The sequence below is a fragment of the Canis aureus genome, chromosome 35, assembly GCF_053574225.1.
Source record: "Canis aureus isolate CA01 chromosome 35, VMU_Caureus_v.1.0, whole genome shotgun sequence".
NCBI classification, from domain to species: domain Eukaryota; kingdom Metazoa; phylum Chordata; class Mammalia; order Carnivora; family Canidae; genus Canis; species Canis aureus.
In genome coordinates this window covers 25,984,439-26,010,045 of record NC_135645.1, presented here as the reverse complement: position 1 = coordinate 26,010,045, position 25,607 = coordinate 25,984,439, and the positions used below count along the sequence as shown (strand labels likewise).

The window sequence follows — 25,607 nt, the reverse complement described above, 5'->3', positions numbered from 1 at the left end:
GGCTAAGTGACAGACCTGGGATTACAAATTTAGCATTCCAGAACGTCTCCTGAGCTAGAAACTTAACCATTGCGCACGGTGCTGCCTTTTGTGCATGATCCTAGCAGTATCTCCGATCATACTGTATTCTTTCTTTTTTAGGAAGGAGCAAAAACAACTGGAGAAACTAAAAGAGTTCACTCCAGTATTCCCTCACTAAAAAGAACATAAAACTCCTGCTGTGGAAGCTGAAGAAGCAGAATAAGGGTTTCCAACACCTAACTTTTGTAGAGATTTCAATAATGTGTGGTAAGGAATAATAATAAATCGAAAGTCGCTGGGTGTTACAATGCATGTTGGCAAACTGAATTTAAATTTTAAAAATATATAATCCACTACAATCAATCAATCAATCAACAGTCGGAGATGGTTTTAAATTGTTGAGCAAAGTCAAAGAGTGTAACTTTTTAAACAGAATCAGCTCACTGGTTTTGAACAGCCGTCCTCGGTATCTGGAGACTGAGACTAAGAAGACTGGATAGCACAGAGAAGCCTCAGGCCTAAGGATGGTGAAGTACGGGCCGTAGGAGGTTATGGGAATGTGGGAGTCCAGGTTGCCCACTGACAGCACGAGCTGCATAGAGAGAAGCAGGAGCAGACACCTAGGAGGCTGAGAGGGGCGGGAGGGCTGAAGCAGAGTTGAGGTCATGTTCCCACCCTGAAACACTGAGTGAGAGATGAATGGTGAGGCGTCACCCAACAAGTCAAGTCTTTTCAGAGGCGAAGACAAACCAGAATTACTTTTTTCTCCTAATTTCATAGTTTGAAAACACAGCAAAGGTAGAAACTAATATGAACTGGATCTCACCTTAATGTAAGTTTGCAGGAAGGGGGTAAATGTTAATATGTCAAACATATTAACTTTGCTAACAAAACTTTTAGCACCTGAAGAAGATTTAAATGACTCTTACGGCAATTTCTTCCATAGAGCAAATAATCTAATTCATTCTTTTTGCAACTTAAAAGTGGCAAGACACTGGCATGCATCATAATTTGATCCAAGGGAAGATGCATCTCAGTAGGATAGTATGTTGGAACACCTAGTGAGCAATACGAAAAGAATTCCTATACACAGATGTTTCCTTGTTTTATTCCTCTCTTTTCAAAGTATGAATCATTATTCCCTTATGAATAGAAGGCTGAAGGAGGACAAGACTCCACCTATGTTGGTCAGCGTAGAGTTGCGTCAAGCCTGTGAAATCTTAATTTGTGTCTTCAAAGCTAAGCCATTTACTTGCTAGGAAATCTCAGGAAGTTTTGTTAACAGGCAAAATCTGGTTAGTCCAATAGGTCGTTTTCATTTCTGGTGAAAGTTCACGTGAAGGTTACTTTTTAAAATGTCCTCACACCATCTTCTTAGAGTCAGCTGAACATGACTGAGTCTACATTGTAAGTTTTAACAGGGCTGGTCTGCAATTTGGTGACATCTCTAGAATAGATAAACAAACTAAATTTGATCTGTTTGACGGTCATCTCATTTTTCTCACTTTTCATCAGTCCTCCTTTAAGTGACTTAGCAACTCTGTCCCCTCCCAACACACACACAGGAATGCTCTGAGCAGGTAAATGTTAACACATGACTCTTACATCATTAACTTATTGAGACCCCAGAGTATCAAGATAGTGGGTGCACAGCATTAACTGAACAAATAAATTCTAGGATTATTCTGCCCTTTTTACTGTGTCAACTTTTACTGTTTTTATGGCTATCTCCAAAAATTTTTGAAATTAATCTTTCACCAACAAAGATATAAAAGATATTTATTCACAACATCTAATGAGATTAGGAATCCTAAGATTTTAAAACATGTTTCTTAAATTGCCATAAAACTCATGCCCTGAAAAACTTAAGAGTTAAGTTTTAACATTGGGGGTCGCTTTCAAAGATTAGGTGAAAAAGAAATGAACACTTTACTTGCCACTGATTTTCTATGATCAGTTTTAATAAAAAATGGTCAAATGTCAGCAATTTCATATGGTTCTACCTGAAGAGAAACAAGAAACAGCTGAAAACCTAATTTTCACAGCAAATGAAACAACACAGACCCGTGTTTTCCAAAGAAAAAAAGCCTTTGCAAGAGAGGATGACCTCGGCTATTTTGAAATGTGCTGGAACTATCGACGACACATATTCAACACCAGGGCTTATGGTGCTGGCTTTCCAGAATTCAGGATGCTACCAGTGAGGCTCTAACCCCAAAGTCCGATACTGTTTCCACAGTGCATATTAAAGACTGATGTCGGACTGATGGTCACAGACAACTTTGGGGTGACAAGAAGAGACGGGGGGCGTTGTCCAAAATAAGTATCTTCCCAACACAAAAGTGCCACCTTGGTCAAGAATTTTAAAACCCCACGCCCAAGCATTTTGTATGTTTACTTAGCTTTTCTACCTTCCACCAAAGGTGCTGAAAGACAATGCAAACCTCAGGAGGGAGGAAGAGAGAGAAGAGGGAGTAACCAGCAACTGCAGAGGCAATAATCGGCTGTACTGGCTTTGTTGTAAGTCAGAAGCGGACCTGATTATCTCTGTACAACACAAACATCCACAGCCATTACAGGACCTTATAAAAAAAAAAATCTAGCCACGTTAAATATGATACTTAGAGATCACAAACTACTGTGAAAACATGTTTTTAAACTCTGAAATCTTAAAGGGATAAAGAGCCTCGTTTTCTAATGGAGGCAAGAGCTTCCCTTATTTTTTGGAAGATAAAACAGAGACCTCAGCAACAAAGCATTTTCCAGAGAACCAGAGATATCGTTCAGAATCCTGTACTTCTTTATCCTAAAACATTGAGATTTAAATCAACTCAGAAAGTATACACAATTGAGTTTCTTCTCATTTTTTATTTTATTTTTATAAAAAAGACAGATTCAGGATATTTGTAAGAAATTACTAAGTTACATTTTTTTTAAAATCTGTCAAGTGCTACAGTAATGGAATAAGATTTTTTAAAGTTCAATGTTTATAGACATGTTTATAAAAAAAAAAATGACTGAATTAGAAGATGTTAAATAATGTTGATACACACCAGGAAGGGATTTAGGCAAGGAAAGGCACATCATTTCACCACAAGAAATAAAGACCATAGTTGGAAGTTAATGACCAGCCAAAGCTTTAGGTCTTGTGGTAGTTTTCCTAGCTCCGGAGGGTCATTATGGTTGAACCTTCTTCATGGTATTGAGCTGGAATAAATAGACAGCGGTTGGAAAATTTTACTCTGTGACCCCAAAGTAGTGTTACAAAGAAAGCACTCTTAATGAGCCTGATGTGTGAGGAGGCAAGGAGCAAAAATCCAAAATGGTTTGGTTGTACTGAAAATCCTACTGACATATTAAGGAGAGTTAAAAAAAAAATTAAAAAAAAGTAAAATAAGGTTAATCCTCTTGTCTGGCTGAATTGGAATTCTTGCAGTTACAAAGTTAAAATTTCAAGTAAACACTGTATTTTTCACTTCCTTTCTTGCAGACAGACACAGTATAGATAAACAGCTGCCGTATTTCACCTTGAATAAAACTTTATGCCAGTATTTGGGGGAAAGGATCTCAGATAGTTTCCTTATTTTATATAGCTTAAGTCTTTGAATATAGCACTAATGTTCTGGCTGACTGGCTATCTACAACAGCAAAGTGACCCTAAGTCTTGACAAAATGAGTTTCTCAGAGACACTAAAGAGTTTCTAGTTGAACAGATAGTTATTTACTGAAAAGTCTAACTGACATCAGCAGAAGTCTTGGGGCCAATTTTCCCCTATCAATTTTCTTTCACAAATTTGTCCCAAGTGTCTACCCATTTCTGGCTGTCTGGACTCTGAACCTAGATTAGTTTGTGCAAAAGATGGAATCATTCAGAATAATGCTTATAAGTTTTAGTGGTATTAAGAAACAACTGTCTGTGTGAATAAATAGAATGGATTTTCAGGATAAAATGGTAGATCCACAAAAAAATTTTTTTTTAATTAAAAACAATGGGAAAAGGGAGATAAAGAAAAAATATCAATATTGAAAAATAATAAAAATGGCAATTGCAATTCAGGCAGCTTCCCCCTCATGCCACACGATATGCCTTCATTAAGGTGTACTCTTTCCGGTTGGTATGGGCAGCCCAGATGAAGAGAGCGGAAGCCATGAACTGTAAGGGAGCTGAAACACACGCCAGGCAGAAGGACCATCCAAATTCACCAGACACATTCTCAGGCAGCTCTAGCTTCTGGTGTAGTAGCTCAATTCCAGCAACATAACAACTCACGGAGCCCAGGGTACACAGACCTCGGGGGAGAACAAAACATAACTAGGTAAGGGCATCGTGAGAGCTTTTCAGGCAGCACGGCAACACTGCGTGTGTTTAAGGATTACGATCCCTCTGTCTCTATGGAGGAGGAAGAGGTAAGTATACTGACAAGCCTCACCTGCAAGGAGATGGAGAATGCCCGTGGCAATGGTGGGATACAAACTTCGGCAGATGCAAGCACAAAATCCAATCACAGCCCCGAAGCACATCAAACCGAGACTAACGAACGGTAAAAGGAACTGGCAACGCCAAAGATCTAATTTTGAAAAAGACAAAAAAGAAATGTTACCTCAATTTCAGACAGTTTTTCACAATGACAATTTCTTTTATATACTAATTAGATCTTTTCTCAAAAAGTGAAAAAGGAGGGGCCCCTTGGATGGCGCTGTCAAGCACCCCACTCTTGCCTTTTTTTTTTTTTTTTAATTTTTTATTTATTTATGATAGTCACAGAGAGAGAGAGAGGCAGAGACACAGGCAGAGGGAGAAGCAGGCTCCATGCACCGGGAGCCCGACATGGGATTCAATCCCCCGTCTCCAGGATCGCGGCCTGGGCCAAAGGCAGGCGCCAAACCGCTGCGCCACCCAGGGATCCCCCACTCTTGCTTTCTGAGGCAGGTGGTGACCTCAGCACCGAGCTGGGCTCCTTGCTCAGTGGGCAGTCCGCTTAAGATTCTCCTTCTCTCCCCGTGCCGCTCCCCCGCTCATGCTCTTTCTTTAAAATAAGTTTTAAGATCTTTTTTAAAAAGTGGGAAAGGAATACTTTCTTTCAAGTAATATTGAAGTTTCTTTTCTAAAGCAATTGCCCCAAAGGATCCTACCTGGTGAAAGTAAAGGGACACTAACAGTTAACACTGAGGGCTCACTGTGTGTCAAGCACTGTTCTACCCATGCTTGATATAGTCATCCTCTCAAAATCTCTAGGAAGGAAGTACTACTATTATTATTATTTTTTTAGGAAGCACTATTATTCTCCATTTTATAAATGAGTGAACTGAGGCAAGAGGTATAAATAACTTGTACAAGGTAACACAGTAAGTGGGAGTGCCAGCACTTGAAGCAAAACTTTCTGGCTCCACATACAAATGAATCTATGTCCTTATAGGATCTCAAGGCAGGAATAAGAAGGAAATGAACAGTGATTATAAAAGATCTGTTGAAAGACTATACATAAAGCACAAAGCAGAGGATCGCTGCGCTCCACAAATGGCAGCTGTAATTATCAGAAATTCCCTCAACATCAGGTGAAGAAAGCTGATGCCATTACAAAGCATCCCCCTCCATTTTTACATTGTTTTAATTTTTAGTAATATATTAGTCTCAACTCTAAACCAAAGTCTACTCTCTAGTGCTAGTTTTACTTTCTGGAACTACATAGTTTTTTCTCCAACTTCCCTTCAAAGTCTGTTAGTAATAAACTTCTTTCCATATATTCGCAATACAAAATTGAATACCTTGAAGAGCACAGGTTTAACTGCAGGTTACCTATGCAGATTTTTAAGAGAACAGTATCATAAATGTATTTTCTCCTCCTTAGGATTTTCTTAATAACATTTTCTTTTCTCCTACTTAATGTTAAGAATACACCATATACTACAACATACAACATAGGTGTTAATGGAGTGTTTTAGGTTATTGGTAGGGGTTCTGATCAACCCTAGGCTGTTAGTGGTTGTGTTTTGGGGGAGTCAAAGTTATACACGGATTTTTCAATTGCATGGAGGGGTCGGTGCTCCTAACCCCTATGTTGTTCAAGGGTCAACTCAATGCTTCTCTTCATGGCATGGTCAGTCTTGTGGGCAAGCTCCAGTAAGTCTCTACAGCCTAAATGCCAGGTACAAATCTGAAGACAGTATTTCCTAGGTAGTCTGACCATCAAGGAATAGAATAATTCCTAATAAATATTTTCATTTGTTTTTGATATTTACACTTTTGTTGCTACCACCTAAACCTGGATTAACATTTTTGGTAGCCTTGACTCTTGACTCCCATACAGCTTGCAGTCAACTTTCTTCACATACCCCTATCTGAACTCAGGTAACTGAACTGTTTATCTCTAATACAGGAATTTATTATTCATCCCTATTAAATTCACTTTTTAAAAGGGCCCACTAATAACATATTTGGGGAGATCTGGATTCTGTCATCCAACGTGTTAGCTGCTTCTCTCAACTTCACATTTGCAATTTGGTTAAGTGTGTATCTAACTTTAAAATGTTATCAACAGAACAGAGTTCACCGGGATACCATTAGAGATCTTATTTCAAGTTGATGCGATGTACTGACTCATCCTGTTCCAATATCAGAGATCAATGAACAGAAAATGTATTTCCTTCCCCACCCCCCGAACTGTACCACTGAGATCAATGTACATGTACTCACAGGTCCGAAGTAGATCAATCCCACTATTGTGGTTTCCAGGATCAACAAATTTCTCCATGAACTGCTCATTTAGCGTGAAACTCATGCATTTTGTGACCACATCAAACGACTCTGGAACACGAATAACAATGATTGCTTATTGTTTTAATCATAAACATTTAACAGTAATTATTCTCTGAAATAAAAAGTGATATAGAAAGATGTTCCCAGAGGACAGCAACCTCTTTGGCCTTGAGTGACACATGGGATTCACAGATGCCCAGTGGATGCCAATGGTTGTCAGGAGTGGGGTTAAGACATGGGCACAAGAAAGTAAAAAAAAAAAAAGGAAAAGTAGGAGCAACAAAATGAATGAGAATAGATATAGGAAAGAAGCCTAAAAAAGAGGAGAAGACAAAGAAATAAATAAGATCTTTAATTTTTCTATCCCAAACCTATTCCCCCCAGCCATCTTCCCATCTCAGGTAATGACAGTTCCATCGTTCTAGTTCCTCACACCAGAAACTTTAGTCATTGTTACCCACATATATCTATCCCACCAGGAAATCCTCAGTGAGCCTATCTTCAGAACCTGTCTAGAATCCAACCACTGTTCAGTGCCACCACCATGGCCTACGTCACAGGCATCCCTCACTGGGTTCGTGCAATAGCCTTCTGGCTTCCATCTTTGCCTATTGCCTATCTGTTTCAACACATCTGTACAGGTGACCAGGTCATCTTTTCTCGGCTCAGAGTTCCACCACATTCAAAGCAAAAACCGATGGGATGCCTGAGTGGCTCGGCAGTTGAGCATCTGCCTTTGGCTCAGGGCGTGATCCCAGGGTCCTGGGATTGAGTCCCACATCGGGCTCCCTGCGTGGAGCCTGCTTCTCCCTCTGCCTGTGTCTCTGCCTCTCTCTCTCTCTGTGTCTCTCATGAATAAATAAATAAAACCTTTAAAAAAAAAAAAAAGCAAAAACCGAAGCCCTCATCATGCCTAGGGAATCCTGCAAAGTTTGCCCTACTCCCAGAGTAATTTCTGACAGCATTCCCAATCCTCCCTACCTCTCCCTCTGTTCCAGCCCAGTGGCTTCCCTGCTGGTCCTTGAATATTTCAGGCATGCTCCTACCACGAGGCCCTTGCGGTTGTTCCTTCCAACCTAAACGATTCCCTCTGCAGTTTTCCATATAGCCAACTCCTTCACCTACATCAAGTCTTTACTCAAGTGACATCGTCTTTCCTATACTACTGAACATCGGAACTTATGCCCATCACATCCCCTTCTCTACATATTCCAGATCCCTTTATTTTGCTGCATTTTTCACAGCATGCATCATCTTCTAATATACTATAAATTAACTATTATTTATATTATTATGCTTATTCAGTTTACTGCCTGCACCCCTTATTAGAATGTTAGCTCCCCAGGACTAAAGGAATTTACTTTTTTTCCCTGATGTACTACATGGGATACGGAGGCATGTAATATTTGTTGAATGAATGAAAAATGATTGGTAAGATTCAAACATCAAATGCTCTTATACTCTCGTAATTAGAACCAGAACATTTTACAATTAATTTCAACCAATCCCCCAACTTTCACCCTCCCCCAAACTACTTTCTTTTTTCCATTATATAATCACAACAATTGTCCTTTTGATGTACGGTAACTGTTGTGCTGCCAACTGAATACAGTGCTTCCCAATAAGTGGTCAACAAAAGTTATCATAAATGAAAACAAACTAGAAGTTGTTCCTTAGAAAGAGCTCTAGAGTTTCCATTTTAATAATTGCAAATTAAAAATTTTTTTAATGTTAAGAATGTCAGTCGAATTCTATCCTCTAAGACTCACAGGGCAAATGATAATAACGACCAAAACACAGCTAACACAGAAAAAGATTATCAGTTCGTATTTGTTGATTTGATCTGGATACTAATCCTTTTACCAATTACCAAATATTTTAAGTCTCCCGATGTATTCTTCAAATCATTTCCTCATGACACGTGTGAGATAAATAAAAAGAACTTTCCTGAGTAAGTAGAGATTTAAAATGGCTTTCCCAAGATAAGGACAGTTACTTATCCAACCACTATTAAGGAGTATCACGGTAAATCATAGAAGTTGGGCAGTGAATGTACGTGGTAGAGAGAGAGAGGAGACACGTAGGTCTATTTCTTTGGAGAGAAAAAAAACCCCACAAACCTGCTTATACATAAGTGGGTCATCATCACATCACTGTTTATTTTTGAGTAGGTGAAATAGAAGTTAAAATAAGAGAAATACCTGTCCTTTCTGGTGGGCTATACCAGTATGTGTTTTGAGGTATAGTGATACACCGTCTCCACAATCCCATGGTGCCATTAAATCGGAAAAGTGCATCATTGTAAGTCTTTTCATCTGCCTCGTCACTGGCAAAGTCGGTCCAGATGCTTTTGTTCAAATCACTGGAGTTTTCTTGAACCGGACTCCGATATTCATACCAGAAGTCTGTGCCAATGGAGGCTGCCATGTAGATGGTGGAAATGAGGCTAAGCACACAAGCAATTACAAATGCTGTAGCAAAACGGTTATCCATTCTGGCATTCAGACTGCTCTGTTTGAAAGTTGGAGAAAGAAGAAAGTCAGACTTCGAGGACGAATACAGATTATTCTGGAACGAATTCTCTCAAAATCGCCCTTTATCCTGTTCCCCACCCCTTGGCCCTTAAAGCAACGCGCAGTCATTAAGGAATAAAAATAAATAAGGGCAAGCATGTTCTTAAGTTCAAAATAAAAGCTCATTATCACGAAAGTACTTATTCGATGCTCACATACCCAGGATGCTACGGAGACAGAGGTCTTGTTCTCTAGTCTATCACCTGCACACTAAAACAGACAACACTGAAATGGACATACACATTACGGGCACGAACAACACACATGCTCAGGGTCAGGGGGCGCCGGACACCAGGTCTTCGCGACAGTCTGAATTTTCATTCAAGCTGCAGAGCATTGAGGGGTTCTCTCGGGCTTGGAGTGTGGGGAAGCAGAGAAACTGGCTCCTCCCAGATTCCTCCGAGGAGGAAAACCTCCGAGGAGGTGGAGAGTCTGGAGCGGTTTGGCAGAGCGCTGAGGGCTGCGAGGCTGCGGGGCTGCGGGGCTGCGGGCAAGGCTGGGCCGCCTGCAGCTCCCGGGGCGCCGCCGGGTCTCCGCCCCCCGCCCCCCCCCCCGCCCCCCACACTCTCGCATCTCCGCATCCGCAAACTGAAAGATCCCTCCTCAGCCGGAAAGAAAACTGAATCCGGCAAAACGAGCGCGCTCGGGGCGCACGGGCCGCGCCGGACCCTCGGGGCGCACGGGCCGCCTCGCCCCTGCGGCCGCAGCGCTCGCAGGCGGCGGGGCCTCCGCTCCCGAAGTTGTTCCCGGGTTCTCCCGGCCCCGGCCCCGGCCCCGTCCATCCCGGGGCCCTCCGTGACCTCCGGAGGTGCCGGCACCCAGGGCGGCCGGCTGCCCGGGCCCGGGCCGGACACCCGGCGCCGTCTCCGCGCAGGTCGCGGCCGGGTCGCGGCCGGGTCACGGCAGGTCGCGGCCAGGTCGCGGCCAGGGCCCGGGGCGCCAGGCCCCTCCCCAGACCGCCCGGCCCGAGGGCAAGCCCGCCGCGGCGCGGGACCCGCCCCTCCTCCGAGCGCCGCCAACGCCCGCCGACCCAGCGACGCCGACCCCGCTCACTCACCGCCCATCCTCGGGCCCCGCCAGCTTCCCCCTCCGGCTCAGACCACAGCGCCCTACTCTCCCCGCGCCTTCTCTGACGCACTTCCCTGCAGATCCCGCCCCCTCCATAACTCCCGCGCCTCCGCCTCCGCCTCCAGCCGACGCCGGGCCGGGCCCCGCGGCCCAGGGGGCTTGTGGGAGTTGTAGGAGGGACGGACGCAGAGCTGTGGGACGCGGCGGCCCGCATGGCTGGCGCCGCGCGGTGCACTGTGGGGGTTGTAGTCCCCTGCGGAGGGAAGGCGGGGGCCCCGGAGCGCGCCGCAGCGCTGGTGGAATCGTGTGTTCTTTTCTTTTTATTTATTTATTTTTATTATTAATGAAGAGAGAAAGAGAGAGAGAGAGAGGCAGAGACACAGGCGGAGGGAGAAGCAAGCAGGCTCCATGCGGGGAGCCCGACGTGGGACTCGATCCCAGGTCCTGGGCCGAAGGCGGGCGCTCCACCGCCGAGCCCCCCCACCCCCACCCCCACCCCACCCCCGGGCGTCCCTGGCACCGTATTTTCTAGGAAGGAAGGAACACAGCTCCGCCGACCGAGACGACCTGTCCCTGGCCACCGCCAGTCACTGCGTGCCACTGACAAAACAGGTTTCCCAGTCCTGTGCTCTCCCTTGTCGCACACCCTACCTCTAACCGTGTCAACAGCAATAAGGTTACACTCTTGAAATATCAGCCTATTTATGTTCTCTCCCCGTTGAGGCAGATAGTCTTTCTGGTTTTACTGCTGAAGTGTAGACTGGGAGGGATGTGACTTGACGGGGCCCGCCTAGAATGGAACGACGTTGTTTGGATTTCGCCTGACTGACGTAGTGGCTGCCTTCTCTTTGTGGCAAGTGATACTGGTTTTTCTATTTCATGTAGTAAAGTTGCATTTTAAACTCAATTCCAGTGAAATTCAAGTGTTAAGTTATAATACTGACGATGCCAGATATGTCAAAAAATACCTGAATTTAAGAAATTGTTTAGGTAGTGTGAAAAAGACTGAATTTGGGGGAATGCGGCCTTAAGCAAAAAAGGTCATGGACAGCCTCAGAATTTGCAGATGGCCATGCGTTCACGGCAGTAACAGAATGACTCTAAGCCTCCAAGTATTGCACAGAAATTCATTGACAGAAAGCAGAGACATCTTCGCCATAATGTGTGTGGACCCCTGAACATGACCGAGGGCGGGTAAATGATGGATTTCTCAACAGATACCTACAGAGACAGCTAACTCAAGGACCAGAAAAGCTCTCAGACCCGAGCCATCCCCAAATGCCTTGCAATTCATCTCAAAGTTGATATTAAATTCCTACCATCCTGACAGATGGTATCTGTTTCTCTGGAATTATATTTCTTTTGCCTGAGTTGGCCAACTGATATTCATATCCAGGTCATAAATAAAATAAAGTAATAGCCAAATACAATATTAAAATATAACTGGATTTTCATGTAGAATGCCTGATCAGAGGAGAACTTTGTCAGACGCACCAACTAGAGAAAGTGGTGGAGGTACGTAGGCAAAGTATTTATGTGCAATTTGATTCTTCCCAAATTTATTTATATACCAGGAAATATCTTTGTCCATTGGCCTCCATTAGAAATCCCCTACCTTCAGAACTATCTCTCTGGTGAAATCACATGGTAAATAAACCCAGGTAAAAGGGAAGTCTGAAAGAGGAAGAGGAAGATAACACCTCGATTCATAGTCAGGGAAGCTGAGCCCAGGGTGAATAACTGACTTGAATGATGAGGTGCACTGACTAGGTTTGTGATGTTAGACAACTTAGCTAACCTCTTAAATCTCAATTTTCTTTTCTCCAAAATATGAATGCTGATAATACCCCCTTTCCCAAATGACCATGGTGAGGATTAAATGAAAAAAATGCATATAAAATGTCCAAACCCAGGGCCTAGGGCATAGTTAACAATCATTAAATTCTTAGTGTTTGCAAATATTTGTTGACTATTTATAAAGTTTGGTTAGGGTCATTATAAACAGCATCTAAAAGCCTCTGATTCTCCCTAGAAGCTGGAAATAAGCCATTAATAGAGGTACATGTTCTGCTCACTTCAGCAGGTTTTTGAACCTCTGGACTAACTGCAGTTGACTAGGAAAGACTTGCCACGACCAGATTCCCGGGCTGGGCTCATAGCATACATAACTCTTCATGATTCAGGAGGTAGGTGTTTCTGGGGAAACCTGTAAAGGAAGATGCCACTTTTGTCCATCAAGTTTGCAGAATGTGTAGAGAACAAGGACATATTCCACTCACAACTTAATATGGACCTGCAAGTGTCTGTGAGTTTGAAGTTGTGACCATCCTGCCCACTTGGCACAGAGGACTTGAACTGCCTCGTGACACTATTACCACCAAGCACATAACCATATTTCTCATTTCTCTCTGCATCTTGGGTGTTTTCTGTTTTCTGTTTCAGGTGCTTGCTTGTTATGTGGCTAGGCAAAATAAATCCCTAAAAATTAATGGAGTTCATTAAATTTCTGCTTCCATTCCTTACTCTGCTCTTTGGGAAACAGTAGCTGGCCTGACATATTTTCACAAATGTTAAGGATGATTTAGTGTAACCAGGTACAGATTATGATATTTAGGTTTAAAAATAAAGTTGAGGAGCACCTGAGTGGCTCCGTTGGTTGAGCGTCAGACTCTTGGTTTCCATTCAGGTCATGATCTCACCATTGTGGGATCAAGCCCTGAGGAAGGCTTAGTGCTCAGCATGGAGTCTGCTTGAGATTCTTTTCTTCCCCCTCCCTCTTCCTCTCTCTCTTCCCCTTGCCCTGCTTACTCTGTCTCTCAGATAAATAAATAAAACCTCTTAAAAAATAAATAAGTAACTAAAAATAAAGTTGAACTAGACCTCTGGCTTAATTTGTTAATGATGGTTCTAGTTTCAGCAGGAAGGTGTTCTGGTTACACTATATTTTAAATAAATCCAATAACTGAAAATCTAGATATGCAGATATTATAACTTGTTTATATTATTGGTTTATGTCATGACTCCTTGTGTGAGAATTCCCTTCAATACCAAATTCTCTAATACACTTAAATATTATTTTTAATCACACATTTTTGAAACTAAAAATTATCTTAAGAAAGATATTCCTACATTATATTTTTTTGCATATGATTTTGTCCTGGTTGTTTTCCTTATAAACTTTAGAATGCAAAAAAGCAGAAAAATAGAAATATATGCAAGCGGTGGGGTTCTAGTCAACAGCCTTCCTCAGAAAAATGTATCAATCTTTCTATTTCCTTGGACCAATTCATTATAGGACAATGGCAAAATTAACCAAGGACAAAGCAGAAAGAAAATGCATCAAAAATTCCCTTCATTTTAGCAATTTCTGTCAAATACTACACACACAACAATAGTTGTTTAGCTCTCCATGCTTCCGAAGGACAGTGAATGGATCAAATGCAGGTGAGAAGTTTAAATTTAAATTGTTCTCTATTTTAATATAATCAATGTGAGTCTTTAGTATGTCATCCTTTCTTTTAAAAAAAAAAAAAGACTTTATTTATTTATTCATGAGAGACCCACAGAGAGAGGCAGAGACACAGGCAGAGGGAGAAGCAGGCTCCTCGCAGGGAGCCTGATGCAGGACTCGATCCCAGACCCCAGGATCACACCCTAAGCCAAAGGCAGATGCTCAACCGCTGAGCCACCCAGGCGTCCTGGTAAGTGATCCTTTCTGAGTCCTAGGGTTCTCATTCATAAAATAGATATACTGGATGATCAGTAATAATTACTTGAAGCTCTAAAATTTTATGATTCATAATTCTGCTGGTAGAAGAATAACGTAACTCCAAAATATCGTTGTCATGGAGCCACGTTAAAGTTTCATTGGGAGATTCATGTATCTACACCTCCAGTGATGTACAAGAAGACAGAGATTGTGGGAAATGCAGATGGATAAAGGAAAAGAGGAAGGGCCTATGCTTCTGATTAGAAAAGATACAGCCACACAGGCCTTTGCTGTTTCAATGATCAACAATAATCATGGAAAACAGAAGTTGTCTAAAAAGCTTGTGAAAAGTCTGTATTCATTGGGAATAATTCAAAATTCAAGCATGATTCATTCCAGAGCTACAAATATTGACACTCTGTTGTATGCCAGACACTGTGCTGGATACCAAGGACACCAATATAAATAAATGCCATTTTTGTTATGCACAACCTAAATCCAGATTTTTTTTTTAAGATTTTATTTATTTATTCATGAGAGACACACAGAGAGAGGCAGAGACACAGGCAGAGGGAGAAGCAGGCTCCATGCAGGGAGCCTGATGTGGGACTCAATCCCAGGACTCTAAGATCACGCCCTGGGCCGAAGGCAGATGCTCAACCGCTGAGCCACCCAGGCATCCCCCTAAATCCAGATTAAACCAACTATTATGAAGAAGCCTGAAGTATATGTGCCTAACATAGGAACATCACTTTTGTTTATGTCAATATGGGGGACCAAAGGAAATAATCTAGTGAGGGAACGAAGAGAGGACCCTGGTTAACAGCAAATATGTGCCACTTAACTTGGCACGATATGTTACATTACATTATACTACACTCTCCAAGTAATTGTCCAAAGAAAAAAAATCACTGACTCTTAGAACATAAACAGATCTCTTAAACTGGCCTGTTTTAAATGGTCATACACTTTATGATACTTAAGCAAGAAATGGACAAGAGAGGGATGCCTGGGTGGCTCAGCGGTTAAGATCCTGCCTTCGGCCCAGGGCATGATCCTGGAGTCCTGGAATCGAGTCCCACATCGAACTCACTGCATGGAGCCTGCTTCTCCCTCTGCCTGTGTCTCTGCCTCTCTGTGTGTGTCTCTTATGAATAAATAAATAAAATCTTTAAAAAAAAGAAATGGACAAGAGAGTATTTCAAACAAATGAACAAATGAATCACTCTGACCGAGAAGATTAATGAAGAACAAAACACTTTGCTTCATAATCTTTGTCACTTATTCAGGAACACATTAGTAGAGCATATGAATCCTTTCTTTCTGCTGTGCTATTTGCTGCATCATCTAATTGACCCCTACTTAATAGGAGGGACCAGAGTGATTGATGGGAAAAACAGAAGTAACATGCAATAATGCCTGTTAGGGTGGCTGTACTTACACAAAACCTTAGCCGACGTGTGACGTGCGATAATACATTCACTTCAGCAGGTATCTCACCTTACTCTCTCCCCGTCTTTGACATTTGACCCAATTCTGAACATATGTCAGGAATTGAGATGCAGAATAAGGAGGGCCCAGACATCTAAGTTAATTCTGAAAGTTTTGCAACCTCCAGGCTAGAAAATTGCTAAGAAGTTCAAGTGTAGAGGTGATTTGAGAAAAAAAAAAAAAAAAAAAAAAAGTTAGCCAAAATAATAACAAAGCATAACATATGAAGTTGGTTGACATACATAAATTAGAAGAGTGATTCTAAACTTTGGTGTGTGTAAGTATCACCTTGGAGGCTTGTTAAATATAATGTGCTGGAGTCCACTCCAAATGATTCTGACTCAGTAGAGCTGGGACAGGGTTCAGAAAACTACAATTTAGGAGTCATCCCTGATGACTCTAATGGGGAAATGTGGCCTGGCACCTACCGGTTCAAAACAATGGCTCTGGGAGTCCAAAAAAGACTTCAGTTGGCTAACTCCCATGTGCTAGAGACAGTGAAGAGGTAATAGATGGTCTCTCCCTTCAAGTTGCTCATGATCAGCTCGAGAGGTCAGACACCAAAACAACTAACCATGTAAAATAAGCTAATAAGAACTTAATAAGCAGTATTGTAAAGAGTACTTAGAGAACACAAAGGTGGAAGCAATTATCCCTGCCAGGGATGGAAAGCATAACATATAAAATTGAATATAAAGTATATTTATATCCTTGTATATAAAATAAAGGATAGTTGAGCATTTTTTTTCTGTAAAAACAATTCTTAAAAGTGGGTGTGTGTAAAAAAAAAAAAAAAAGAAGTGGGTGTGTGTGTTGTCATTCAGTTATAAATATTTACACCTTACTTTTTTTTTTTTTTTTTGGTCATCACCTTGTTCTTGCTGCCTTTTCACAGGCTTATGATATCTGGGTGTGGTTTCTGAGTTTTGGTCTATGTGCAGTTGATTATTTGTTGTTAGTATCCTCATGTTTATGTCAGAGAGCATTCAAAGTTCCAAAAATGACCGTTGCACCAAGCTTATTTAGAATGATGACTTCCCCTACTTTATCTTGTTGGCTTTTATTGTGGGTTCTGTCTTATAATAGCTTTGCACTCTGAGTTATTAAAAGCCCAGGAGTAGGCTATTTGTTCCCTTTTTTGCCTCAACACACTTCATTTGTTTTCTGACTTGGGTCCCAGGATAGTTTCGAAACATGGTAGATATTCTCGTATTGCAACATATCAAAATAATCCAGAGTGACTGTATTATGGTAAAGCAAAACATTTGGTCTACAGCTGCTTCAAAGTTTAGTGAGGAAGTCAGATTCATTTGTGATAGTTTACATCAATAAGTCAACAACGTTTGAATGCTGAAAGAAAATTGAAGGCCTGCAGAATAAATGTAGACCAGATGTTTTCCTCTACGGTATGAACATGAACTTTTTTCCATTTTAAACACTGGTGTGGGGAATTCTTGAGACACGAGAAAAATAGATACAGATATTTAGCGACATATGTAGATCTGGTATTTAAATATTCTATGTTGACCCTATCAATCCTTGTCATGTAAATATTGTCCTACTTCAAACTATTTGACAAAATGAATTATTCTATTAAATATTTAAGGCTTACTCAGTGGGAAAGATTCCTATCCCAGAAATGTCAAAGCATTAATTAGTTTCTCTCATCTGCAGCCTATACTTAGGGAAGGATACGCCCCCTCACGAACAACACAGAGCTGCCAGGGACACAAAAGGAGGCAGAGCCAAGTCGTAAATCAAATTCCAAGTGACTTGCTCGGGCTGCCCCAGAGCTGGGGAACCCTCATTATTCCCTGCCCTAGACCACACGCACCTGAGCCTGCGATACCTTAAAACACATCAGGAAAAAAAGAGCAGGATCACTGTTTTCAATGTATGAATCGTGGGAGAAATAAAAACTCAGTTTACGTGTTTACATGTAACAATTTTACATGTTTATTTTGTTTTTTTTTTAATTTTTATTTATTTATGATAGTCACACACAGAGAGAGAGAAAGAGAAAGAGAGGGAGAGAGGGAGAGAGGGAGAAGCAGGCTCCATGCACCGGGAGCCCAACGTGGGATTCGATCCCGGGTCTCCAGGACCGCGCCCTGGGCCAAAGGCAGGCGCCAAACCGCGGCGCCACCCAGGGATCCCCTTTTCTATGCAATATAGTAATATCAACCTGAAACTGGAACTTTGGCGATGAAATGAGGTGGAGGGAAGGAGAGAAGGAAAGAGCGAGCCCTGAGCTACTTTGGCAAGAAAGAAGAAAGAAAAAAAAAGAAAAGAAAAGAAAGAAAAGAAAAGAAAAGAAAAGAAAGAAAAGAAAAGAAAAGAAAAGAGAAAAGAAAAGAAAAGAAAAGAAAAGAAAAGAAAAGAAAAGAAGGAGATGGAGTCAGTTTCAGATTTTCATTGTCATTTTCCTAATAGGAAAAAGAATAGGTGAGAGAAAAATAGGATAGGGTCCTTCTGATGTTGGCCTGGGTCTCAAGTGTTTTGAAGGTACCCAAGATATTTCTTCTATCTCGCCTGTACCAGCAACTGCATTATAATGTCACTTCCTAGAGGTCTGTCTCTTGCTAGGTCAATAATCCCCAAAGTGAAGTTCACTGATGTGTGGAGGTACTTAAAAAAAAACCTAGTAGCTCAAAAGCTAAAAAATCACTGCTACAGTAGTGAGGTGTGCTGAAGAGAAGATCAGAGGGGACCTAGAGTCTGCTGAAGGATAGTTACTGGAGGATTAGTAGGGAGAAAATCTCCTAATCAAGGATGTTGCCTCACCAAAGGGAACCTCACTGATTGAATTACAATAGCAGGTCAGAGTGTAAAAATAGTAATTTTTAAACCTGTGCCTATAAGCTACACAAATAACAAAAATGCCTACAGCTGAACCTCAACGAATACACAGGATTGCTAATTACACAGGATCACAAAACCAAGAGTTTTCCTAATTAATTCAAATAAACTAGCATTTCCAAAGCACCTACCATGTGCAGGTTACTGTGCTAATGACAGTGAGAAATTGTTACAAATAATAATAACAACAGCACAAGACATGTTCCCAGTCTCTGGAGGATTTTTTTAAAACTTATCGAATGAAACAGAATTGTGTGTGAACTGAAAAAAAAAAAAAAGCCAAAGAAGTGGCAAGAATCTCATACCCTAATTGGAATAATTATGTTTGCTCCAGACATTGACTGGTATGATTTGGGAAATTATTAATTCACTCTTTTGGCAGCGAAAGACTATTTTCCTTACTTCGATATAAAAACAAGGAGTATTTTTGTCATCGTTACCTTAAAATTCTGAAAGAAAGTGGTGTCTTGTATGTGTAACAGAAAGTTAGATCAAAAAGATTTTCAGTGTCAAAAAGAAAAAAGAAGGAAGGATGTCTTCAAAGTAGGTACAAGGGGAAAAAAATTTAATTTGTTTTTTGATTTCTGGATTTAAAGAAACAAACAATACCTTCAAGACAGAAGTCAAAAAGCACCCCAGTCTCCAGGGCAAATGCAAATAAGGAGAACCACAACCACAACCACCAAACACCAATCAGGGTGGTGTTCCTTGTAGGCCCCTTCTGAGGATTGGTAGAAACTGCATTTTTTTCATGTCTGTTTTCACGCTTGTCCCAAGATCTTTTAAGGGGTGGGGTGGCCAGGGTGATGGGGAAGAGGCAGCCACTGTATGAAAAAGAAGCCACCTTGAGATTTCTTCTAAAATTGTACAAAAACTTCCTAGATAAGAAAATAGCAGATCTGGGGCTGCTGCTATCTGGTGATGGACCCAGAAGCGACGCCAGTCTATTTGGATTATTTCGAGGCTACAAGCGAAAATCCTGATGTCGAGGATGCCCACTCGCACGGTCCTTACACGTCTGTCTTCCTTCCGATCTTCTACACGGCCGTGTTCGTGGCGGGAGTGCTGGGGAACCTTGTGCTCATCGCTGCCCTGCACTTCAAGCGGGGCAGCCGAAGACTGATTGACATCTTCATCACCAACCTGGCGGTGTCGGACTTCGTCTTCCTTGTCACGTTGCCCCTGTGGGTGGATAAGGAAGCATCCTTCGGGCTGTGGAGGACAGGCGCCTTCCTGTGCAAAGGCAGCTCCTACACCATCTCCGTGAACATGCACTGCAGCGTCTTCCTGCTCACCTGCATGAGCCTCGACCGCTACCTGGCCATCGTGCGGCCTGCCACGTCCAGGAAGCTCCGGCGGAGAGACTGCGCGCACGCGGCCTGCGCCCTTGTGTGGCTGGCCTCCTGCCTGCTGGCCTTGCCCACCGTCCTGTCCAGGGAACTCACCCTGATCGAAGAAAAGCCATACTGCGCAGAGAAGAGGGCTACTTCCACGAAACTGACCTGGGCCCTGGTGGCCCTAGTTTTTACCTTCTTTGTCCCCCTGGTGAGCATTGTCACCTGCTACTGTTGCATCGTGAGGAAGCTGTGTGCCCATTACCAGCAATCCGGAAAACACAACAAAAAGCTGAGGAAATCCATAAAGATCATCTTCATTGTCGTGGCGGCCTTTGTGCTCTCCTGGCTGCCCTTCAATACTTTCAAGCTCCTGGCCATCGTGTCTGGCTTGCAGCAGGAAGTCTACTTTTCCTCAGCTTTTCTCCAGCTGGGCATGGAGGTGAGTGGGCCTTTGGCGTTTGCCAACAGCTGTGTCAACCCTGTCATTTACTATGTCTTTGACAGCTACATCCGTCGGGCCATCGTGCGCTGCTTGTGCCCTTGCGTCAAGAACTATGACTTTGGGAGCAGCAGTGAGACATTAGACAGTCACCTCACTAAGGCTCTCTCCAACTTCATTCACGTAGAGGATTTTACCAGAAGGAGGAAGAGGTCTGTGTCACTCTAGCTGACTGTGACAATTTAAGCTCTGTTGGTGGATTGGACAGTTAATTTGTATCGGCAACAAAGAAAGGGGGAAGTATTGCTGATGCTACTCATGTTGCCTGGTAAACACAGGGAAGGGTTCATTTTTAAAGCAATGACTGAAAAGCCCTGCGTTCATGGATATAATTGGATCATATGCTGGATTGGGGTTTTTGTTTGGGTTTTTTTTTTTTTAGAGTTCACAAGTAAAATAACGACTCCTAGGGTCCTAGAGTTCTGACCGAAAGCTCCTTTCTTCACAGTTGCCTGTGTACATTCAGGCCTTTTCCTCTCCCAAGAACCATGGTACTTTGATCCACTCCACCCTTCATATCAGGCTCCTATTGGACTACATCTGAGGGATTCTCCCCATTTTCATCTGATGAGAACTGTGGTGACAACACAGGTAGCAAAAACTGTACCTATGGCCTGTAGTGAATTGTTACTGAGTAACAAAGTAAGAGTCTGGCCTTAATCTTTAAAGGTGTGTTTATTGATTCCTTACTGTCTCCTAATGTCATCTTTCACCCTGTGCCATTCACAATAACTCTGGACTGGCAAAAAAAAAAAAAAAAAAAAAAAACTCATGGGAATAAAATCACTTTGTATTCTGTTTATGATTCGGGACTTACTTTATGGTCTGGTCTTCTAGAGTATATTCACCAGAGGGCATAGGACAAAGTTTCCTTGTAAGATACATTGGTAAACATGTATCTCATTGTAATAGTACAGTAACTATTTTTCAATAGGGTTTTACTACATTCTTTTGTTTTCATTGACTTAATAAATTAGGATATGACTTTGCTTTAATTACATGGTTTTAATTACCCAGTTATTCAGTTATCAAATGAAAATGTTAGTACTAACATAATTGGAGGGCATCAAATGCTTAGCTACACCATCATGTGGGTTATCATTTTGTATTTTAATTAAAATGTTAGTGCTACACATTCCCTGTAGCATTATTTGCTTGGTATATATAATTTCAAGACCTGATTCAGTAGTATAGAAAGACAGGATGCTCTGTGTTCAGCTGAAGTTAAAAATCCATAATGAAGGTGTCATTGGTGTTTTATGCACATTTTTCCAACCCCAGAGACTTTCCTGAATTCTTTTGCCTAATAAATATTTACTGAGTCTACTTATACCTATATTCCCGTTAAAGACTTTGAAGTGAAATACATGTAATTAGCAGCAACCACAAAAGGCTTTGCTGCAGAAAACATACTATTGTAAACATCTTTTGATTCAAGAGAAAGTGGGTTATGTTTTGACCGTCAATGTTGACTCAAATGAATTACTATTTTACTTCTAAATATTAGGTCTAGAAATCAGAGAAAGCTTAGAATCTTTTCAAAGACTAAGTAATTCAAGGTCATCCCATGTACCTTTCAGATTAAGAGAAATCTCAAATATTGGGTATATTCTTATAATCTATTTAGAAGTTAAAAATATAGTTTTTGGGTTTTTAAAAAATATTTTATTTATTCATGAGAGAGAGAGAGAGAGAGAGAGGCAGAGACACAGGCAGAGAGAGAAGCAGGCTCCATGCAGAAGCCCGATGTGGGACTCGATTTCAGAACTCCAGGATCACGCTCTGGGCCAAAGGCAGATGCTCAACCGCTGAGCCACCCAGGCATCCCAGTTTTTGGTTTTATAAGTCAGTTAATTTAATCAGTTAATCAGTTAATTTAGTCAGTTAATCTCTTAAACTTTTATTAAATAATATTTTATTATTTAGGTATTTTATGTTGTATTAATTGCTATTGACACATTAATATTGATATTGATATTAACAGCCTTTTAATACTTTGTCATAGATATAGAAAAAAGGACTATAAATCATATGAAAAAAGTTTTCTTGGAAAACTTCAAAACTGAATTCAAAACAATTAAATAGGTCTCCAAAGGTTAAACAAAATATAGAAAGTAGAAGACACCTCCTTTTTAAAAACAAATCTGCAAAAGCACTATTACTAATCAGGAAAATAAGTGTCCTTGAGAAATGCTAGTTTAAAAAAAATAGCTCAATCAATCAAGTAAAGCATTTGTTAGGAAATGAAAAAAAAATTGGGTTATTAGGTTCAGCTTCATCCTTATGTACGGCCATTGCCCAAATCATTTTAATCTTTCATACCTAAGAGTATTTGGCAATATCTATATCTATAGAATTCTCAAGGATATTATAGGACTCATAAAGTTTTTTTTAAATTTTTAGTTAAAAGCTATTGGGTTTCTATTATTAATTATTGCGTGTTGTTTTAAAATTTCCAAACTAGAAGGGCACCTGGGTGGCTCAGTTGGTTGATTGTCTGCCTTCGGCTCAGATCCTGGTCTAGGGGTCCTGGGATCAAGCCCTGCATTGGGGCTCCCTGCTCAGTGGGGAGCCTGTTCTCCCTCTCTCTCTGCCCTTCCCTCCACCTTCTCCTGTGTGCATTCTCTCTCTTTCTTTCTCACTCTCAAATAAATAAATAAAATCTTTAAAATAAAATATCCAAACTGGAATATCAAGTGACAGTCACTCTCATTTAACAAATATTAAGAATCTGTCTTACTTCTGTTTCATCCCTTTCGTTTTTGCTGAGAATATGTAAAATAACATAGAAGAAAACTATATTGTTGTACTTTTTAATACCTTAAGTAGATATGCTAATTTTGTGCATTAGAAAATCTTACCATATTGTATATTCTTAATGCTCTATTGATGGAAGGATAAATAGACATAATTTTACAGATAGAATAACTCTGACAGTAAAACGTTCGAAACTTGATTCAGGTTGGTATGTCATATATGGATTCCTCTGGTATAAAAATGTAATTTACATTATAATAGCATCAAAAGGTTTAATAAATTATATGGTTAGGTCTCATTTTACATATTTTTAAACTAATATTTTCACATTTTAATATAAACAAATGTATTTATATACATATATACATACAAATACATGCAGAAACATAGCTTATCAAGATTTAATTACCTCAGACTACTCTAAGGACTACTTGGTGGTAATTTCATGTTATTATTAAAACAAGTCAACACACATTGCCATAAATTTCTAGAAATTTAATCCGACATCCTAATAATCATGCCTTACCAGTTATATCTAAAGCTAGAAAAACAAAATAAAACTTAAAAATAAATAAATGAGGAAATCACTGCTGATTAACTTTATTTGTTGTCATTTGTCTACATGGTCCAAAGCTGTTGCCAGGTTTTTAATGACAAACATAAAAGGATTATCATCTCTCCAAACATTTCTCAAGCAATTTTTCTTGAACTTACCACAGAAAGGCTCTCCAAGAAAGTCTGCGTAAGATGTCATCAAATAACTTAGTATTAATTTTAAAGTCGATGTTCTTGAGGTGCACATAGTCGCAAACACACATTCACTCCATTGGGGCTATGCTGAAAGGCTAAAACTAACCCGATGGTTCTGGGAGTCCTGTAAATTGTCCACTCTAATGAGTCCAGGTCACCTCTGAGTAAGACTAATGCCAGTGAGAATAGCTGTCTTAAAGGAAATCTATGTGCGTGACTGAGGGTAGAATGTTACTAGGGGTCACAAGTTAATGTTTAAATAGATGCAGAAATGCAAGTATGATGGTGAGCTGAGTGAAAAAAGTCTTCTCCTATGATTCATCTTGACTCTTCCAATCATCCTTTATACCCCCTGGCAATCTCAAAAGTGAGAAATGACTTGTCAGGTGTGGGTGCCACAAACAGCAGTAAGCCTGTTTTCCTGCAGAGCTCATTCAAAGAAGTTAAGCAATGTGAAAAGAGTGACAAATTTACCTGTAAAAGAGCCACTGGTATAGCCAGCTAGCAAGATGATGGCCTCCAGCACCGTGAGAGGGAGAAAAAGCAGGTGAATAATTCCAGCCATCAGAATTTTTGCAAATGGTTATTGGATTTTGCTCTCCCCAGAGACTGGTATGGATTGGACTGTCCTTTGCAAATGCCAGTTCTTGCTTTTTTTTTTTTTTTTTTTTTTTTTTTTTTTTTTTTGCCAGTTCTTGCTTTAAGTGATTTTCTCCCAGTTAATACTCTTTGTTTTTATCAAGTCTATTGAGTGAACAATTATCAAGTCTAATTGAATTAACAGTTATGACTAGACTTTACCTAGTGTACAGGGAAAAACAATGACCTGATTTTATACTGCAGATACAAAAATCCATTTTAGAATCAGTTACTCTTGTCACTTCTTGTTGTCTTTACCATCTCCTCAATAGAGTTAACGCTTCTTAAATGTATTTTAAAAATGCATCTTAAGACTGCATCCTGCAACATTAAAAAGAAAAAAAAACAAACCTACTTTAAATATCCAATGTGTCGAATAAATAAATAAATAATAAATAAGTAAATAAGTAAATAAATAAATAAATAAATATCCAATGTGTCAAATTAGTAATGAAGTGAAGGCTCTTATAGTAAGTCAAGTCATAGTAAAATATATACTCACATGAACTGTCCATTTACTAGTCTAAAAGTGGAGGAGGGAAGTATTCTGTTAGTTGACAGACATTATTATTAAACTAAAAAGTTATTGATTTAAGTATGTGAGTAACAAATTTCTAAAATCCAAAGGTAGTTTGAAATTATGGTGGAGCTTTTTAAAGTTGACCACATGTGATTAAGTTAAATTAGAGTTAACTTAGGCAAGTCACCCATTTAGAGAATTTATGATACAAAGTTTGTAATATTTTTATAATGCTCTGCAGACCCAGTAAAAGTAATCATCAACCTGACATCATTTGGTGCTTTCTTATTTGCTACCTAGGAAGATATTAGCTATTGCTATTGATAGTTTCCTATTGCCGTTGTGTTTATAAGTATTAGGCTTCATCTGTTAGTACTCCATGATGTCAACTCTGATGGAACAAAACATTTTTATCTGCTAGCTCCTACCAATTCTGATTAGAAAGATTTCATTTCCATATTACTCTTAAGTTCAATGAAACATAAATGGCTCTCCCTGCTAGAACACTTCATGATCTATACTGTACAAATCCACTCTTCTATTTGCTCTTAATTATATACAAGGCAGAAGATATAAATATTCTTGTGATGTTCTTAGATCAAATAAAATAGTATGCATCCAAAAATA

General features: G+C 40.4%; 2 protein-coding genes across 19 annotated transcripts in view; one reads left to right on the top strand and one right to left on the bottom strand.

Moving 5' to 3' along the window:
• GPR15 (G protein-coupled receptor 15) overlaps window positions 1-20,692 on the top strand; it is a 28,303-nt gene extending 7,611 nt beyond the window's left edge. For 4 of the 14 annotated variants that reach the window (XR_013372430.1, XR_013372433.1, XR_013372432.1 and 1 more), the window contains one exon: window positions 142-3,938. Coding sequence is in view for 6 of the 14 variants with exons in the window: in XM_077884194.1 (XP_077740320.1) it covers window positions 19,400-20,482 (1,083 nt within the window). In the remaining 8 variants the exon portion in view is untranslated. Of the gene's footprint in view, window positions 1-141; window positions 3,939-10,639; window positions 10,861-10,918; window positions 11,935-12,499; window positions 12,606-13,714; window positions 13,926-13,975; window positions 15,159-19,360 lie in introns of those variants that run through there. The other 10 variants (XM_077884194.1, XM_077884198.1, XR_013372436.1 and 7 more) reach the window with 8 other exon arrangements.
• CLDND1 (claudin domain containing 1) lies at window positions 2,870-23,978 on the bottom strand. Of its 5 annotated transcripts, none has more exons than XM_077884200.1 (6): window positions 10,409-10,501; window positions 9,511-9,561; window positions 8,980-9,289; window positions 6,716-6,826; window positions 4,452-4,589; window positions 2,870-4,311 (listed from the first exon to the last, which is right to left on the bottom strand). In XM_077884200.1, the coding sequence occupies exons 3-6, from the start codon at window positions 9,269-9,271 to the stop codon at window positions 4,091-4,093; spliced, it is 762 nt and encodes a 253-aa protein (XP_077740326.1). In that variant the 5' UTR covers window positions 9,272-9,289; window positions 9,511-9,561; window positions 10,409-10,501; the 3' UTR covers window positions 2,870-4,090. The 5 variants fall into 5 exon arrangements, with proteins under 5 accessions (XP_077740326.1, XP_077740328.1, XP_077740330.1 ...); XM_077884202.1 differs by having other exon boundaries at window positions 9,511-9,554; window positions 10,409-10,493; XM_077884204.1 differs by lacking the exons at window positions 9,511-9,561; window positions 10,409-10,501 and adding an exon at window positions 23,786-23,978.
• Between the last annotated feature and the right edge of the window lie 1,629 nt (window positions 23,979-25,607).

Bases quoted from the DNA above. Each gene is read 5' to 3' on its own strand.
- CLDND1 (XM_077884202.1), bottom strand. The intron at 6,827-8,979 runs GTATTTCTCTTA...TTCGTGTTCCAG, and splicing joins TAGCCCACCAGAAAGGACAG to AGTCGTTTGATGTGGTCACA. The intron at 4,590-6,715 runs GTGAGTACATGT...TTTCAAAATTAG, and splicing joins GATTGATCTACTTCGGACCT to ATCTTTGGCGTTGCCAGTTC.